The sequence below is a fragment of the Saprolegnia diclina genome, assembly GCF_000281045.1.
Source record: "Saprolegnia diclina VS20 unplaced genomic scaffold supercont1.4, whole genome shotgun sequence".
Taxonomy (NCBI): Eukaryota; Oomycota; class Saprolegniomycetes; order Saprolegniales; family Saprolegniaceae; genus Saprolegnia; species Saprolegnia diclina.
Window position 1 is genome coordinate 122702 of NW_008246071.1, and position 18338 is coordinate 141039.

The following is an 18338-nucleotide window of genomic DNA, read 5'->3' on the forward strand; positions in this document are numbered from 1 at the left end:
GCTGCGAGCGACATGGCCATGGCGCGCATGCAAGAGCGCGTGAAGGAGCTTGAAGGTTGCCTCACCGACCGCGACGCGACCATGACTCTTTCGACCATGAGAATCGCCGAGCTCGAGGTCGCGCTCGCGAACAAGACGCCGCAGCTCGCGGACGGGCGCAGCAGCGAAAGCGCGGCAGATGACGGTCACGCAGGCTCAGGCCGCCTGGCGCTGCGCGTCAAGGGGCTGCAAGGTCTTCTTGCGCAAGAGCAGCGTGCGCATGACGCTACTCGCGCCGAGCGCAACGCGCTGAGTGACGCCCTCAAGCTTGAGCAAGCGAAGTACAACATAGCGGCAGATAAGGGTGCGCAGCGCGAGCTTTTGCTCGAGAAGCAACTCGCGGACGCCCGCAGCGGCAAGAGCGCGGCAGCTGTCGTTGACGCAGGTATCTTGAGCCGGCAGACGCAGCGCGTCAAGGAGCTGCAAGGTCTCCTTGCGCAAGCGCACGCCGACCGTGACGCGCTTACGCTCGCCCTCGAGCTTGAGCAGGCGGCCCACAACGACGCTCGTGTCAACTGCGATGTTCTCGTGCAAGAGCTGTCCAAGTCCAAGGAGACCGCATCCAAGCACGAGACCACGATCAACGCGCTCTCGCGCATGTCCGCCAGCAACGACGCCGCGTCCACTCGCTGGAAACGGCTGGCCTATGCGCTGCAGCGCTACACCCGCTCCTTTGACCGTCGTCACCTCGAGCTCAAGCCGCATATGGCGCCGGCCGGCCTCGAGCGCTTTGGTTTGACGTGCTATATCAACGTCGTTCTCCATTGCCTTGCGCACACACTCTTCCTCACGCACATCTCGGCCGCTCGCGACGACGCGTTTGCAATGGCTCTCGCCGAGCTGCTCGTCGCCATCCGCAACGGCGACACGTCGCGCTTCGACCACGACCATCCCGTATTGGCGTACTATCGCGACGAGCAAGACGACGCTCTCGAGTACTTGACGTGGCTCAACGGCATTCTCGAGCCGACACGAGTGCCGATGGCCGTCTTTGGCATGAACGAAATCGCGACGAGAACGTGCAGCGACTGCCGGCAGAGCAGCACGGGGCGTACACCCATCCACTACATCACCGTCAAGCCGTGCAACTCGGTCGTCAAGGCGCTCAACATCGCCCGCCCGGCGCTTGGGCAAGAAGAGACGGTGCAACGGAACTGCGACGAGTGTGGCCCGCTTCACAACCACGAGTCGCACACTCGTTTGGACCGAGCGCCGCCCGTCGTCGTCGTCAACATGCCGTGCTACGATCCAAGTGGCTTGGTCGAGGCCAAGATCGTCATCGAAAACCCGGCGATCGAGCTCTCGATCAAGCTCCAGGCGGCGACGTACGAGCTCGTGGCCGTGGTCGTGCACGAGGGCATTAGCAAAGAGTGCGGACATTACGTCGCCTACGTGCGCTCGCGCCACAACGCGCCGGGCTCGAAGGACCACACGTGGTACAAGATGGACGACGACCACCCGGTCCAAAGCGTGACGACGGCCACGGTCAAGACGCTTCAAGGCACCTTGTTCTTTTACGAAAGAACCGACGCGACGGCGACCGAGACCAACCTCGAGAGCGCGAGCACCGTCCAACATGGCCGCGACAAGCGCCCAAAGTCGCCCGCCATCGACGACCCCGCTCCCAAGAAGCCGCGACACACGAGGTGGGTCCTGCCTCCTACTTCTTTGGGGCGCAAACGAAGCAATCGACTTGTTTCGTAGCAGCGAAGCGCTGCAAGGCGGCTTTGAGTTTAGCGGCGACCAACCAAGCGGCTTTGAGTTTGGCGATGGTCAACACGACGACTTTGAGCTTGGCGGGTGGTCGCCGACCGAAGAGACCAAAGAGCCCGAGTCTCAGGCTTTGAGACGACCAGACGGTGCTGCGTCGCCCGAGATTTCACGGCGCGACTTTGGTTCGACCCGCCGCGACGCGATGGTCCATCCCGATGCAAACTACTCGGAAGTCCAGCCGTTCGTCGCCACGCCCGACTGCATCGAGATCTCGGACGACTCGGACGACGAGCAGGTACGTGCGCTTCTCTGGCGTGACCACGGCTCATGATGTCTAGGCTGTGGCCGAGCAGCAGCGTCCCGGCGCCTCCGAACACCAGGTGGGCCGCCGTCGCGATGATCCATGCGTGCACCGTCCCGTACGACGTTCATGTAGGGCCGAAGCGCGCCAGGCGAGCCGCAGAGCTTGCGCGGGCCTGCGCCAAGCACCCGCAAGAAGCGCCAGTTTCGCTGCATACCGCCGGCCCCGACTGACCGCATTTTGCGCAGCAATGGACCTGCGCCGGTGCCGGGGCCGCTGCGGCCTCAGCGACAAGAGAAGGAGCACACAGAAGAGCACAAGATTGCGCACGTTGCGGCGATCAAGGCGTCGATTGCGGTACATTCTATTGCTCCAGTGTGTGCTCATGTCTGCTGCGTAGAACAAGGAGAGACTGAAGGAGATCCTGAAACGCCAAGCCCGTAGCATCCGGGCCGCGACGCCCGAGGCGCGATGCTTGACGATACCGTCTCATGCTTTGTGTAAGCCGCTCGTTCCGTTTGCATCGCGATCGACAGCCAAGGGCCTCACCCTCGACGACAAGCGCAATATCCTCCGTTGGCTGCGCGGAGCCTTCGGGTCGAAGATAGCGGCCTCGCGCAAGATGCGGGACATCAAGACGGTCATTCAAATGATGCACATTGACGCCGACAACCTCTGGACGTTCACGCCCCTCGGTGCCATGACGCCTGCCCAGGACACGTCCGCGACGAAGCTTACAACCTATTTGAACGGCTTGCGTCTTGATGAGCGGCTTGAAGCGTTCCCATACCTCCAGGCGTTTGCGAACCTCAGCAACAACGCCGCGGCCTTGGTGTACGAGTCTCTTCATCGTCAATCACAGCTGACCTTGTACGTTAGGTTTTCCAACACCAAGCGCAAGAAGAATCCATGGTCCTGTCTGGCCGCACTGCTGGGACCATGTGACGCTCAACATACCGCCGCGTCATCAACGGCAGGCCTTTTGTTTTAATTGTAGTCGCCTCTCGACGGCATGTTTCTAGGCGTCCTTGATCGAGCCCTCCTCGCCACCGGCATTGGCTCGCGTCGACACACTTGTGGAGAGTGCGATGGCGGTGGAGGTTCGCCTTCCGTCTCATTGGCTGTCGTCTCATCGTCGTTTGTTTAGGCAAGCCCGTCGAACCGTCATGGTCGCAGCGCCTCAGCGCCTCGCCAAAGCCTGAGCAATGATCAAGACATTGTCCCGCCCCCAGCCCAAGATGCACTGCTTGATTGAGACTTTTGACTGCGCCAACCAACAAGTGCTAGACATTATTAAGAGTTGAGGTAATAATGGCTTTGCGTTTTGCCTGCGAATTGTATCCCTCGCTGGCTTCTGCACAAACGCTCCATGATGATTCGAAGCTGATATCGCCGTGAGCGACTTGGGAAATCGTACACACCTCTCTGCACAGCAACATGGACAAATTTTGTCCGGCAAACCCTCGTACGTAGTGGCGGTCGTGCTGTCAATGTTGCACATAATAGAGTCAAAGCGTGCATGATAACGCGACCATTTTCGACGTGGCAGCTTAACACGTCGTGCTGCGTCTTGCATCCAACCCTGGTCTTCGCGACGCCGGACCACGTTGCAGCGCACCGGGTATCGGCTCTAGTCTATGTCGCCATGGTCGGCGCTATGATGGGGCCGTTCGTCGCGTCGACGTGCAGCAGTGATCCGGTCAACGTTATCGCGTCCATGTACGTGCAGAAGGTCACGTCCATACGGCACTAGGCATGGCTCCCTCGTGTAGCACAACAGCGACATTCGTCGTCCTCTGCTTTGTATTTGCAGCCTGGAACAGTATGGTCCCTGCCCCTTGACAATACAACACACCAGGTCGCAGCTGACGGACATGAGAACGTGGCCCCATTCGAGGCGTTCGGCGCTGGACTGGAGTACACTTCAAGTTGGTGATGCCCCTGGTCGCGAGCGTCTTGGGTTCATACATACATCGTGATCGTGGTACGGCGTCCAAGCAGCTCGAGCAGGAGCAGTGTCCACGCGGGCAGGCTCCTCGACGGCGACTTGAGAACGAGCAAAAGGCTGGACTACGATTGCCGGTGATGGGCGACCTGTCACAAATCGATAAATCGATGTATCATGCACGTTAAGAACGAGAGAACGTGCCACGTCATGGAGTTCAACTGACAGACACCTTGCACGTATGTTCACAACAGATTGGGAGGAGAGAGGACGCACTGTACACAGTGTTGTGGTGGGCTCTTCGCAACATGCGTCGCTCGCTTCGTAGGGCTCACCCAACAGTGCCAAAGCTCCTCAGGGTGCAATCCGGTTGGAGCATTTGGAAACCGGTTACGACCGTGCCGTGGCGTTTCGGGACTTTGCCACGAGTCGCGCCGATGTCGCGGACGATTCCGACGCGGGCGCTCGACGCCGTGTATGGTACTGACCCTCGCTTGTCCCTATGGACGCTCGAGAATGAAGCTGTGAGTAGACCCGGTCTACACAGTCTCCAACACGGGCGGGCAGTGGAGAGGCGGGTACCGGCCACACCACCACAGCCGCCGCAGTGGCGTACCGTCGACAACCAGTGATGGCCAGGCTGCCGTGAGCGGCGCCCAGCGCGCCAAGTACTTCAAGCGACCCATCTTGCCGTATGTCCAGACCGTGCCACCAGAAATGTACGTCGGCTGCCTACATCGTCACGCAGCTTAGGATCGAGACTAGTCTCCTCTCGCCCGTGGCCAAGACTGCAGTGCTGGACCACGCCACGGACGACGACTTGGAGCCAACGCGGTCAGTCGGTGTCCAGACCATGTACCGCGATTCGGAGGCGCAGACGAATCCGTACACGCCCGACTATACGATCAAGGTCGGGACATCGCCCGAGATTGCGACGCTGGCCAACCTCACGTTTGCAAACGGCCTGCCCGCTGGCATGGCCGAGATCGAGCTCATTGAGCGCAACCGCAAGAAGCGTGCGTTCGAGGCGTCGTTGCCGCCCATGACGGACGAAGCGTCCTTCTACCTTCGGAAAAAGATGATGGAGCAGCAAGAAAAGGCCGAGTGGGCGTTCCGCGAGGTCGAGATCGACCGCGTCCACGACCAGCGCCTCCAGCTGCTCGAGAAGGCGCTTATCGAGCGGGACCACGAGCACGAGTTCCTCACCGAGCAGCGCATCGAGGCACTCCGGCAGCGACTCACGCAAGAGAAGGACGCAGCCCTCGAGGGCATGCAACAGGAGCGCGTGACCGCACTGCGCAAGCTCTCCAAACGCCGCGCCGCCGCGCAAAAGATCCTGCCCAAGCGCGATCTGAAGCGCGACATCATTGGCGAGTACGCTGCGTTCTCGTCGACCGTGTACGCCCCGATGGCGCGCAGTGGCAAGGGCGGGCGCCAGCCCATTCTCGAAGTCGGCCTCGCGACGGTGCATGCGATCGCCGACATTGACGCGCTCGAGGCGTCGGTCGCCCACCGCTTGACAAAGCAGACGACCAAGCCACCACCCAAAGTGATCAAGACGGCGAAAGACCGCCGCGAAGCCGCGATCGAGGCGCACTTGCTCTCGATGCAGACCAAAATCAACCTCAGCAAGCAGGGCCACGGGCCCGACGCGGCGACAGCGCACAAGTTTCGCCAGGAAAAAATCGTCCGTCCGCCGACCCCCATCTACGCGACGCAGGACGACGACGACGAGCTGCACGACGCGGTGCGGCTCCTCCAAAAGCTCCTCCGCGGCCGCGCCGTTCAAAACACCATGTACGAAGGCAAGGACCGCCGGGCAGAGCTCATCGCGGAGCTGCGGTCGACTGAAGATGCTCATGGCGGCGACGAGCTCGAGGCAAACGAAGCTGACAGCCACCTCGTGCGCCTCACCAAAGCCGCGACCGACAAGACCCAAGGCGAAGTCGTCTCGGAGCTTCTCGATTTCCTCTCCAAGGAGCTCGTGCGCGTCAAGGAGCAAGCAACGCTCAACGAATTCGTGCGCGAGGCCGAGGAGGAGCGGCGGAAGCGCGAGGTCATCGAGGGCGGCAAGCGCCACGCCGAAGACCACCTCCGCGCCCGCGAAGACGCCGTCTATCGAGCGATTACGCGCGTGCACGAAGAGACGGCCGACAACTTCATCCTCGACATTCTCGAGTCCGTGGTCGCCGATGGTTTGATCATACGTGCGTCTCTGGCGCGGGCTCACGGAAAATGACTAGATGCAAATGACACGGCGACGCACGAGTCGAGCGTCGCCTCGGGTGCACTCGCCTCCATCGTGAGCACGCTCGAGGCCGCGCAGAACGCAGACGCGGTCGTCGTCCGGGACCTCCTTGCGTCGTTTTTGTTTCCTGAGGTCCAGCGGCAGCGCGTCCAGGAGCAGGTGCTGCAGGAAGAGCAAAAGTACGCGACCGCAGTCCACGAAGCACTCCACGCTGCGCAAGCCAGTATGGTCGAGATCGCCAACGAGCAGCGAACGCAGCAGCAACAACAAACAAGCGCCATCGAAGGCGATGGGCGCACCTTGTAGGTATTACTCTAATGCAAAGTGCGTCTTTGCGAACGCTGTCGTGGCCACCGTCGACCGATGCACCGCGTCCGCGAGGCCGACACCGTAAAAGCTGTTGCCGAGAAGCGTGAGACGGGGCACATTTACCGACAGGTCGGTCTCGATACGCCCAACGAGCGCATGGAACCCGACGGGGTACTGCGGAATCGCGTCTTGGTACCACGTACTCGCGATATACTCGGGCGACTCGGTGATGCCCAAGTGCGCTTCGACCGACGTGCGCGCGACGTCCTCCATCTCGGCCAAGCTCAGTGTGGCCATGAGCTCCTTGTGGTTCTCGCCGCCGACAAAGACGCTGAGGCGCGTGAGATGCTCGTCGTCTTGCTGTTGCGGAAACGAGCACGAGTCGTAGATGACGCCGATGATGTTCTGCTTCTCGCAGCTCGGCACGAGATGGCCAAACCCGCGGTGCGGCAGCACGTTGGCGCGGTACCCGAGCGTAACGATCGCCACCGATGCGAACGGGATCTCGCCCATTGCGCGCGCCGCCGTCGGTGCAGACGCCGCAAGCGCCGGCATCAAATGGCGCGCCGGAATCGCCGAGAAGACGTGGTCGGCGAGAATCTCAGACGACGTGCCGTCCTTGGTTGCTAACGCCACGCGGACCTTCTCTGGCGACGCAGTGTCGATGCTCTGGAGCGACGTGTTGAGCTGCACGCGCGTGTTTGGCATGCTCTACAGGTATACATTGGCATCAGTAGGACGGTAGCAGCGTGATCGTACAGCAATGTGCGTCGAGAGCGCGTCGATGAGCGTTTGCATGCCGTTGCGGAAGCTGAGACTCATGGCCTTGCCCTTGGCTTGGACAAACGGCGTCTTGAGGCTGCCGTCGGCCATCGTGAGCGCTGGCGGCGTCGAGTGGAAGAGCATCGAGCGCACGACGGAGCCGTGCATCTGCTCTTTTTCGTAGAGCAGGCCAAAGCACGACCGCACCGAGAGGTGTTTGATGTTTCCTGCGAAAATACCAGAGGCCATTGGGTCTAAAAGCGCTTCGGCAATCCGCGGCGAGAAGCGACGCGCAACAAAGTCGTAGATCGACTCGTCGCTGGCCTGTGGTCGAGACGATGGATAGGTATGGAGGAGGCGAGGACGTACATTCGATTTGGGGGTTGTGACTTCGTTCAGCACGGCCTTGATGATGTCGGGTGCGAGCGACCACTGAAGAAACTCGAGCGGTGTCCCAGGCACTTGCTACATGGCCGTGAGGATGGGATGAGGACAACACAATGCACATACCTCGACGCGGCCATTCGTAAAGACAAAGCGGTTGTGGCCCATGGATTCGATGCACTCGTCTTGAAGCGAGAGCTGCTCAACGAGGCTAACGATCTCGGCGCCGTTCTTGGACGGGCGGAAGCCACGCGGCCCGACCTCGAAGAGGTACTTGTCGTCGCGGGTCGTGCCCACGAGCCCGCCGAGGCGGTTCGCCGCTTCAACGAGGTGGATCTGGACGGCCGACGGCAGCAGTTTGCGCAGCGTGTGGACAGCGCTGAGGCCGGCGATCCCGCCACCGACGACGACGACGTTCTTCATGATCGGCGTATTTTTTATGCTGTTGTTGTGTTTTTTATGCAAAGTGTATTAAACACAGGAAAGCAACAGGTGTCGCGTATCCGGATATATCCGGATGCAGGGAGGCAGCCACAATTTCATTGGGTGCAAGAGCGAAAGATGGCAGGTCCGTCCGCGCGGCCGCGCCGCAGTGGCTCATGGTTGCGTAGACTATGCCGAGGAGCAGATGATGGAGGTCGAGGCCCTCGAGTCGATCTATATGGATGACTTTGCTAGTACGTTGCATGGGCGAGACCGCGGCCATTGACGACGCATGTCCTAGAGATCCACGACTCGCCATTGACCGTCACGGTGCACGTCGTGCCCAACCAAGACGGCGAAAACAACCACGGTAGCCGCTGTCGCTTGCTTTCTATTTAGCTCATGCGCGATATGTTAGTGGCGCTGAGCCTGAAGTGCACGCTCCCAGAGACGTATCCCGAAGCCTCGCCCAAGGTCGGCGGTCGCGAGCTGAGCGAGTGGGCATCTCACGCTCTGTGTAGATTGACATTCTTCTCGAGAAGGGCCTCAGCGATCGCCAAGAAAAGGAGATCCGGGTTCTCTTGGAGGCACAGGTGAACCTCCATAGATTCCTCGTCGCAATACTCACGTTTTCGTATTCAGATTGAGGAAAACTTGGGCATGGCCATGATCTACACCATCACCGAAGCTGTTCGAGAGTACTTGGTCGAAAACAACCGCGAAGGCAACGTACGTAGCGCGTCATCGCCGAGGCTACCTGCCTGAATCCGTCTGCAGGACGGCTCCGAGTACCAAGAGATGCTGCGTCGCATGGAAAGCAAGCAAAAGAAGGAAGACACGGCGGCCGCCGCAGCCCAAGCCATTCTTGTACACACATGACCTCCGATAGCATCCGCTCATGGGACACTCGCTTAGGACGAAGAGAATGCGCACACGACGGCCAAGTCGAACGAAGGCACACCGGTGACGGTCGAGTCCTTCAACGCGTGGAAGGCCAAGTTTGACGCGGAAATGATGATCAAGGTCACGGGCAAGGTCGGTGTGTCGACCGAGAAGCGGCTCACGGGCCGTCAGCTCTGGGCGAGTGGTGCTGCCAAGGAAGACACAACGACCGACGCCGATGGCGTGGACGATGGCGAGGATGACGACGATGACGATGACGATGAGAACGACGAGGAGTATGTAGACGATGGCGACGACGACGCCAATTAATAAGACGTCGATGCGACCCTGCGGTCCGATAGTTAGTTTAACGCTTCGTCCAGTTGGGTGTCGAAGTGGATCTTTACTGCGCATTCGTTTAGTTAGTCGTAGCTTGTAGTTTGCTGCACGTGCGACGCGGCGATGCGCAGTAAGAATTTGCGCACGAATTAGCGAATTGCTGGCGCGCGAATCGGACGCCAACGGGCCAATCTCTGTGTCAACTCGGTCCTGGATTGCGCTTCCGGTATTAAATTGCATACAATGTTCAAGTAAAAACTTGCATTCTCACGTAAGGTGCGTTTTTTATTCAATCAAGTTTCTTTTGTTGAGCTGCCCGACGCATGGCGGACGGGGTCGAGATCGTGGACCCGCCGGCCGCGCCCGAGAGCGGGGCGACGTGCCCCATCTGCATGGACACGCTCGGAGCGCCCATCAACATACGCGTGACGAAGCGCCGCAAGAAGGTCCCGGTCGCGGACGAGGACTGCTGGCGACTCCGCTGCAGCCACCAGTACTGTATTGGCTGCCTCTCGGGCTGGATCGAGAGCAAGGTCAAGGACCGCGCGGCTCCCATCACGTGCTGCAACACGGACTGCAAGCGAGAGATCCGCCCGAGTCACGTCGCGGCCGTCATCTCGCCCGAGCTCTTTGAGCAGTTTAGCCAGCTCGTGACGGTCAAGGCCACGGAAGACGAGAGCATCTACTGTCCCAATAAAGAGTGTAGCCAGATGTTCCTCAAGCCGGCGATCCGAGCGGGGCAGGAGCAGACGTCGTGCCCGATCTGCAAGACCAAGATTTGCATCCGGTGTCAAGTGGGCTGGCACGACGGGCTCACGTGCGACGCGTACAAGCGCATGGTGGACGCCGGCGGCGACCAAGAGCAAGCCCAGCTCATGGCGCTCAAAGAAAAGATGAGCTGGAAGCAGTGTCCCAAGTGCAGCATGCTCGTCGAGCGCTCGATGGGCTGCAACTTTATGCGTTGCAAATGGTACCTGCGCGTCTCCTCATCGTTGACCTCACTTGTCTCCTCTTGATTAGCGGCGAACACTTTTGCTATGCGTGCGGGGTACCCTATGCGAACCGGATCCCGACCCGGGAGAACCCCCACGGAAAGGTCCGTCCTTGCTCTCGCCTTTGATCCGTGTTCACGGTCATAACGATCGCATCGTGCGTAGTCTGGCTGCAGCTGCGGGTTGTTTCCGCCGGCCGCGCCGGCCGCACCGGCCGCACCGATCGACCGCGCTGCCGTCGCCCGCGAGCGCGAGCGAATGGCGCAACGTCTCTTGGAGGTCGAACAAATGCTTCGCGCCCGTGTTGCCGCCGAGGCCGCCGAACGCGCTGCCGCAGCGGAACGGCAGGTCGTGCGAAGCGTGATCGAGCGCGACGCGCGCGTTCAGCGTCAAGTGGCGCAGCTGCCGCGGCACGACCTCGCCCACGTCGCGCGCGTGGCACAAGCCCACGGCATTCCCAACGACTGGCGCCACAACTTGCCCGAGGTGCCGCACGCCTTTCCGAACGCCGCGCCGGTGCCCGTTATGCCAAATACGAAAGCCAAAGGCAAGGCGCCGCTCCTGAGTCGTCGCCATGACGTGCTCGCGCCTGCGCCCATGGCGCTTCGCTCCCACGCAGCTTCGGCGCCCGCGACAAAAAAGAAGAGTATGTCCAAAGCACACAAGAGAATCAAGCTGCCGCCTGTTGTCGGTCATCTCGACGCTCCGCGTCCCGACCTTGGAGCGGCCGGTCCTGCGATAGGTACGCCGCTTGCATGGTCTGTGCAGGATGCCTTCACGAGCTTGTAGATTACTCGTCGCCATTGTATGCGCGACCAAAGCTCCGGGGGTCAGCACCAGCGGCAGTCCCGCCCAGAGTCCATTTTGCGGCTCCGCAGCCACGAGCTGCCCGAATTACCCACCAGCCATCGTCTGCAGTGCCGTCAGCCAGGCGCGCTGTTTGGGATGGAGAACGCATAGCCCAGCTTGCGCCTGGTGCAGCTGCGCAGCATTATGCCCCGCCTTCTGTGCCCCTGTTTGTGGCCGCGGCAGCCCCCGAGCCCCGTGCTGTCCGATTTGCCCGCCAGCCACCGCCTGCGATGGTGGCAACAGCCCGGCGCTCTCATGGCATGCCAGCGCATCTCCTACAAGGCCAACCCATGCCTGTTGCGGCGCCGCAGCCAGAGCGGAAGCGACCTGCACTGCAAGCACCGAACTACGCGCCTCCCATGACCGCCCCTGCCAATGGCAAGGCGCCCAAGTCGCGGCGAGCAGGCAAGCGGACGATTTTGGACGTGAGCATGGACTCGCCGACACCGCCCCGCGCCAAGACAAAGAGACCCGATACGTAGTTGCAGTCGATGACGTGGCACGTCGCTGTGTGTTTGTGCAAGATATTTCGAATTCGAAACGTTCGACCAAATCTTTTTTTCGATGGACGAGACGGCGCCGCTCTTGCCGCAACGTGTCGACAGCGACGAGGACGTCCTCTTCTCGGCGGCGTGGCTCGTTGAGGATGCGCTCTTGGGCTACACGCGACCGCGACCGCTCAAGACGCATCTCGCGTACCAGCTCTACGAACTGCACGCGCAATGGGCCTTTCTTAGTGACGCAGTCATCTACGTTCTGATTGCACTCGCCTTTGTCGAGGTCCCGCATTGGTGCGACCATGACCCAAGATCGCTCTATCCCTGCGGCGACCCGAGCAGCCCCGAGACGCCCATGACGTTCAACGCCGGGTTCCTCACGCTCGCGCAGTCGCGCACCGTGGCGCTCACGTGCCTCCTCTTCTTGCTCGCCGATGTGCTCTTTGCGTACCTCTACCTCGGCGGCGCCTTCCTCGGCCGCCACGAGCGGTAACGCGATCGTTACATCTACGAGGCTATACGCTCTGCGTTGTAGGAAGGTGCAGTTAGCGCTCGTCGTTGTCTCGCTCGTCGACGTCGTAAGCGCGCTGGCGTTGCCCGCGTACGCGCCTCTCGCCTCGCTGCGCCTGCACGAGTACGCGCGCATTGTCATGTTTGTGTTTACGCAGCATGCGCTCCGGCGTGCGCTGCGCAAGATCCTCCTGGTCGTGGCCGAAGTGCGCAACATTTTGAGCCTCGTGCTCGTCTTCATCCTCTTCTTCGCGTGGATGGCGGTCGTGCTCTTCCAAGGCACGCCGGAAGGCGTCGCGCAGATGCCCAATATCTACGAAGCGTGCTGGCACTTTATGATTCTGCTCACGACTGCGAATTTTCCCGATATTATGATGCCGGCGTACAATACGAACCGCAGCGTCGTGCTCTTCTTCGTCTTCTTCCTCTGCTTTGGGCTCTTCTTCCTCCTCAACGTCGTGCTCGCCGTCGTCTTCAACAACTTTGCGCGCTTCTCGGACGCCGAGCTCGCGCTCTCGGAGCGCATTCGCACTCAAAAGCTCACGGAGGCGTTCGAGTGCCTTGGCGCGCTCAGTGGCGGCGTCAAACCGCATGGAGCCACCGTGCCTATGGATGTGTGTCTCCGGCTCTTCCAAGGCCTGCACCGGTTTCGCACCATCTCGCACCTCGAACGCGACGAAATGGCCGCGCTCTTTGATGCACTGGACGCCAACGGCGACCACGTCTTGGATATCGACGAGTTTGTACACGTGTGCGAAGCCGTCGAGCGCGTCTTGATCAAGGAGCCGCACCCGCAGTCCGAGGTCGAGGCCTACTGCCCGCGCCTCTTTGCCTCGCGGACGTTCCAGTCGTTGAGCGCCGCCGTGCGCCACCCGACGCTCGAGGTGGTCATTGACGTCGTCTTGGTCGCGAATGCCATTGTCGTGTTTGTCGAGTCGTTCTCGATCCTCAACGACGCCGAGACCGAGATCGACACGAGCGTCTGGACGATCTGGGACGCGCTCGAACTTGGCTTTACGTGCATTTACCTCGTCGAAATGCTGGCCAAGATGCTCGTCTACGGCCTGCGCGGCTACTGGACCTCGATCAAGAACCGGTTCGATTGCGTCATCACGCTCGCGGTCGTCGCCGCCGACGCGTACGCGTACCTTCCGGGCACGTCGCTCCAGGTCGTCAAGATCCTCCTCATTGCGCGCTGCTTGCGGCTCTTTCGCCTCATCATCAACATCAAAGGGTAGTGTTCCTGCATCGGCAAAGGGTGAGTCGAATCATGGTTTAGGTACCGGGTCATTTGCACCACGTGGCTGCGACTGCTGCACTTTGGCCAGCACTTGCTCCTCCTCACGTTCTGTGCCATGTATGTCTACGCGCTCTTGGGCAACCAGCTCTTTGGCGGGCGCATCTCGCCCGGCCGCATGCGGCGTGAGTTCCCCGAGTCCGCGTACACGCAGGCCGACTACATGGCCAACAACTTTAACGACATGCCGAGCGCGATCGTCCTTCTCTTCGAGCTCCTCCTCGTCAACAACTGGTTCGTCCTCGCGGATGGCCACGCCGCCGTCTCGTCCAAGTACGCGCGCTGGTACTTCATTGCGTACTACGTCACGGGCGTCACGCTCCTTCTCAACCTCGTCGTTGCGTCCATCCTGGTATGACGACGCAGGACCTCGTGACATGGCAGGCGTCACCGTTGCGCGTCGTAGGATTCCTTTATGGACGAGTACAAGAACGAGCATGGCGCGGACGCGATTGTGGCCGGCGCACGCTTGATTCAGCCGTCCGCTCCACCTCCTGCGACGAAGGCTCCGCGCGACACGAACGAAGAAGGAGAATCTGGATGCCACCGGCGTACCGTAGAGAGATTCGTAGAGCGCTAGGGGCCTGGAAGCCGACAACAGAGATCGTAGTCTTCCTGCTCTCAGTGCTGCTATACATGAGAAGCGTCAACAAGTAGTGTCCGTCCGTGGGCGTGGGTGGTTTCTTCGTCGGCATGCCACTCTGAGGTAGCCCTGTGGGTCAGCACTCTGAGTTCTTATCGTGACCTTGTATGCAAGCGCTATGGCTCAGGCTCAGAGACACGGCGCAGGACGACAGGCCATCGTCTCGGACCAGCGCGAGGAGCATCTTTGCCGGCGGCAACTGCGCTGGCCACTGCTGCTTGTCGCTTTCGGCGAGCGTCGCAGGCGCGGTGTGGACCCAGGTGCGTCGGATAACTTTTTTCGCGTATCCGGCCGAATCGGATACACCGGTAAGCAGAGTGGCATAGCGCAATACGAGTCCTATAGATAGGCGCATGCAGCTGCCCGAGGCGACCGAGTCGGCGCCGCTCGTCGCGCGCGACAAGGACGACGAGCTCCTCACGACTGCCTGCTGGTTCATTGAAGACGCCTTCAGCGGCATCTCGCGCCCGCATCCGGTGCGCACGCCGTTCGCGCGCTACATGCACACGCTGCACGCTGAACTGCACTACCTCCGCGGCGCGGCGATCGTCGTGCTTCTGAGTCTCTCGTTCATCGAGACGCCGCGCTGGTGCCACGGGCCTCCGCCGTACCCGTGCGGCGACCCGTCCGACCCGTTTACGCCCATGACGTTTGAGATCGCGCTCCTCACCCACGCCGAGAGCCACTGCATTGAGCTCCTCTGCCTCGCGTTCTTCCTCCTCAACTCGGGCATTCGGTACTTGTACCTCCAAGAAAACTTTACGAACCGCAAGGACAGGTACGACGACTCACATCTCTATCGTATCGATCGAGGCGACATGGCGTAGCGTCGCGGTCTTGGTGCTCGTGCTGCTGGCGATGACGACGCTCGCCCTGAGCGCGACGTTTCCGCACCAAGTGCTAACACCGTATGCGCAAGTGTACCTGCGCGTCATGATCTTTGCCGTCAAGAACCGCAACATTCGGCGAACTGCGCGCAAGATCGCCCAAGTGCTCGGCGAGGTGCACAACATCATTAGCCTCGTCATCGTGTTTGTCGTCTTCTTTGCATGGGTGGCCACCATGCTCTTCGACAACACGGAAGAAGGTATTTCTTATATTGCATCGTCGATGCGAGTCTGGATACGATGGCGTAGGCGACGCGCAGATGCCCAACATCTACGAAGCGTGCTGGAACATGCTCATTCTGCTCACGACCGCGAACTTTCCCGATATTATGATGCCGGCGTACAACAAGCACCGCGTCGTCGTGGTCTTCTTCGCGTTCTTCCTCTGCTTTGGGCTCTTCTTCCTCATGAACGTCGTGCTCGCCGTCATTTACAACAACTTCTCCGTCAACCTCGAAGCATTCAAAAAGAAGCGCGACCACACGCGCGAGCAAAAGCTCCAGATCGCGTTCCGGATTCTCTGCAATGTCTCGTCCAAAATGACGCGCCGCCCGTCGCTCTTTCGATCGTACTCGACCAAGGAGCTCTGGGACCACCGACACGACGAGTGGTACCTTGGCCCGCCCTCCCCCAAGCTCGCCGTGCCGCTCGACGTCTGCCTCCGCCTCTTCCACAAGATGAACCACTACAAGAACATTGGGTACATCAAGAAGAGCCGGATGCAGCTCGTCTTTGACGAGCTCGACACGGATGGCGACGAGAAGCTGCAGTGGCAAGAGTTTGCCAACATCTGCGGCGTCCTCCGCTCCGCGCTCTCCAAGAAGCGCCTCCCGCCCTCCGAGGTCCAGCGCTGGTTCCCCAACCTCTTTCACAGCGACGGCTTCCACTCGCTCTGCGCCTTTGTGCGGCATCCGCGCTTTGAACTCGCGATCGATATCGTCCTCGTTGTCAACGCGCTTCTCATAGTCTTCGAGTCGCTTCCCGTGCTCAACGGCGAGCCAATGCCGCTCGCGTCCGAGTTTACCGTCTGGGAGCGCATCGAGTCGATCTTCTCATTCGTGTACCTGCTCGAAATGCTTCTCAAGATCGTCGTTGACGGCCGCGCCGTCTACTGGAGCTCGATGAAGAATCGGTTCGACTGCCTCATTACGGTCGCGGTCGTCGCCGTGGATATCTACGCGTACCTCCCATACGACCCCGCGTCCCGTGTCATGGTCAAGATCCTCCTTGTCGCGCGCTGCCTTCGGCTCTTTCGCCTCATCATCAACGTCGAGCGGTATGGTCCATTTCGTGCCATTCGTATGGTCCTATATGGATTCCTAGGTACCGTGTCTTTTGCATGACGTGGTTCCGCCTTCTGCCGTTCGGCAAGAACCTCCTCGTCATCATGTTTTGCGCCTTGTACTTGTTTGCGACGCTCGGCCAGCAGCTCTTTGGCGGCCTCATCTCGCCCGGCCGCATGGGCGTCGAGTGCCCCACGAGCATGTACACGCAGGACGGGTACATGGCCAACAACTTTAACGACATGGCGAGCGGCATGGTGCTCTTATTTGAGCTCCTCATCGTCAACAACTGGTTCGTCCTCGCAGATGGCTTTGTGTGCGTCACGTCCAAGTACGCGCGCTGGTACTTTGTGAGCTTCCACCTCCTCGGCGTCACGATTCTCCTCAACCTCGTCGTCGCCTCGACACTCGTACGTGCGTTTGGTGCGATGTATCCTATCGACGCTTGTAGGATGCGTTTGTCGGCGAATACGAAGCCGAGCACCAAGACCAGACTGGAAAGCCATTCAAGTTTGGCTCGATGGACACGATGGATGCGAACGAGACGAGCATCATCATCGAGCAGCAAGACGAGGGCTAAGAGAAATCGCAATGGCTAGTTCTCTCGACCGACGACCCATGTAGGTGGGAAGAGCTTGGACGTATCGGTGCAAGCAACGGACGTAAATACATGTATTTACATCAACGCACATCTGAGTGTGGGATGAGGTCACACAGTCCACTTATGCACGCCAACCGTTGTCGTCGTCGCCGTTCCACGGGTCGTCGCTCGGGACATCACTGGGGAAATCACTCGGGTCGTCGGTGGGACCATCGCTCGGGTCGTCGGTGGGGCCATCGCTCGGGTCGTCCGGCTGCGGGCCGCCGCTCATCGACGGATACGACGGCGCTTCGGCAACGTTGCACATGCCGTTGCCGCCAGCGCCCTTCTTGAGGCGCATGTACCCTTGCTCGCCCCAGCTGGTGCCCCACGAGTTGCGGATCGTGAAAAAGTTGCTGCCGTACCCCACAGCAATCACCGCGTGGTCCGACTGGCCACCAGGGCAGCTCTCCACGATGCCGCTCTTGTAGTTGCGCCACACATCGTTCGTGGCCTCAACGACGACCGTGACCGGTTGCTTGTCGAGCGCCGACTGCAAAGCGCTCTCACCTTGAATGTCGACGGGCCCACCGACGCTGAGTTTGTTCTTCTTGCAGCTCTGCTGGCACTGGCTGTCGCTGTCCGTGTACGGGTAGTCGGACGACGAGCACACGCCGGTTTGCGCAATGCGCCTTGCTGGGGAAGCCACCCTTGCAGCCTTGGCCGGCGCTCGTCGCGCAGCTCACGAGCTGCTGCTCCGAGAGGTCGAGAAGCTTGCCCGTGACGATGCAGTGCGCCATCTCAGCGGCGCCGACGGCTGCAAACGACCAGCACGACCCGCAAGTACCTTGATTTTTGATCGCAGGCATACATTGGCTGGACGTCCAGTCTTTTCCTGTGGCCTCGCGCTGCGCAGGCGTGAGCTCGAGCTGGATGCTCTCGGCGCGGAGCTGGCGCTTGGTGTGCGGCTTGGTGAACGCGCCCTTGACGAACTTTTTGAACTCAGCGTCCGTCATGAGCGCAAACGGATTGTCAGTCGAGAAAACCGCAGACCCGTGGTGGTTCTTGTTGAGCTCCGCGACCACCTTCTTGGTGTGGGCAAAACGCTTGAGCTCGGCTTCGCGCTGGTCGTGGGCGCTTTCTTGGCGCGGCTTGGGAGGCAACAGGCCTTCGAGCTTTGCGGCCTTGCCAGCGTGGCTCTTCTTCCACGCATCAAGCTCCTTGAGGAGCTCAGTGCGTTCCTTGGTGGTCATTGCGAGGGCAGACGCCGACGCGGCAAGAAGCGCCGTGGTGAAGAAGATGGATTTCATCGAGGAAGGAGGAGTGCCAAAGCACAGCAAATTGGAAAATGAACCATCGAGCTTGCAATGACCGCCGTCGACATGCAGCACAACTCGGACAAAACAACAAAGAGCCGCTTTGCGCGAGTACCACCTCGCCGACCTGACCGCACAT

At 60.4% G+C, this 18338-nt stretch overlaps 7 protein-coding genes across 7 annotated transcripts; 5 read left to right on the top strand and 2 right to left on the bottom strand.

Moving 5' to 3' along the window:
- Window positions 1-12: 12 nt before the first annotated feature.
- On the top strand, window positions 13-3308 carry SDRG_01741 (hypothetical protein; the record flags this gene model as incomplete). The annotated part of the gene is made up of 8 exons (XM_008607285.1): window positions 13-1685; window positions 1744-2047; window positions 2091-2132; window positions 2189-2410; window positions 2454-2887; window positions 2933-3026; window positions 3076-3153; window positions 3201-3308. The coding sequence occupies 8 exons, from the start codon at window positions 13-15 to the stop codon at window positions 3306-3308; spliced, it is 2955 nt and encodes a 984-aa protein (XP_008605507.1).
- A 1085-nt stretch (window positions 3309-4393) lies between these two features.
- SDRG_01742 (hypothetical protein) lies at window positions 4394-6588 on the top strand. The gene is made up of 4 exons (XM_008607286.1): window positions 4394-4478; window positions 4531-4717; window positions 4764-6193; window positions 6242-6588. Exons 1-4 carry the CDS (start codon window positions 4436-4438, stop codon window positions 6550-6552), a joined length of 1971 nt encoding a protein of 656 aa, XP_008605508.1. The 5' UTR covers window positions 4394-4435; the 3' UTR covers window positions 6553-6588.
- SDRG_01743 (protoporphyrinogen oxidase) lies at window positions 6556-8124 on the bottom strand (the record flags this gene model as incomplete). Its single annotated transcript, XM_008607287.1, has 4 exons — window positions 6556-7266; window positions 7315-7641; window positions 7687-7782; window positions 7828-8124. The coding sequence occupies 4 exons, from the start codon at window positions 8122-8124 to the stop codon at window positions 6556-6558; spliced, it is 1431 nt and encodes a 476-aa protein (XP_008605509.1).
- Window positions 8125-8249: 125 nt separating this feature from the next.
- Window positions 8250-9364, top strand: SDRG_01744 (hypothetical protein). The gene is made up of 8 exons (XM_008607288.1): window positions 8250-8269; window positions 8313-8378; window positions 8426-8494; window positions 8543-8598; window positions 8646-8717; window positions 8767-8853; window positions 8902-8991; window positions 9040-9364. The coding sequence occupies exons 1-8, from the start codon at window positions 8263-8265 to the stop codon at window positions 9334-9336; spliced, it is 744 nt and encodes a 247-aa protein (XP_008605510.1). The 5' UTR covers window positions 8250-8262; the 3' UTR covers window positions 9337-9364.
- Window positions 9365-9668: 304 nt separating this feature from the next.
- On the top strand, window positions 9669-11668 carry SDRG_01745 (hypothetical protein; the record flags this gene model as incomplete). The annotated part of the gene is made up of 6 exons (XM_008607289.1): window positions 9669-10315; window positions 10366-10441; window positions 10503-11079; window positions 11127-11142; window positions 11184-11275; window positions 11319-11668. 6 exons carry the CDS (start codon window positions 9669-9671, stop codon window positions 11666-11668), a joined length of 1758 nt encoding a protein of 585 aa, XP_008605511.1.
- Window positions 11669-11750: 82 nt separating this feature from the next.
- SDRG_01746 (hypothetical protein) lies at window positions 11751-16883 on the top strand (the record flags this gene model as incomplete). The annotated part of the gene is made up of 9 exons (XM_008607290.1): window positions 11751-12172; window positions 12219-13427; window positions 13473-13842; window positions 13897-13970; window positions 14483-14911; window positions 14961-15220; window positions 15270-16296; window positions 16344-16713; window positions 16755-16883. 9 exons carry the CDS (start codon window positions 11751-11753, stop codon window positions 16881-16883), a joined length of 4290 nt encoding a protein of 1429 aa, XP_008605512.1.
- Window positions 16884-17025: 142 nt separating this feature from the next.
- SDRG_01747 (hypothetical protein) lies at window positions 17026-18193 on the bottom strand (the record flags this gene model as incomplete). The annotated part of the gene is made up of 3 exons (XM_008607291.1): window positions 17026-17502; window positions 17534-17700; window positions 17755-18193. The coding sequence occupies 3 exons, from the start codon at window positions 18191-18193 to the stop codon at window positions 17026-17028; spliced, it is 1083 nt and encodes a 360-aa protein (XP_008605513.1).
- Between the last annotated feature and the right edge of the window lie 145 nt (window positions 18194-18338).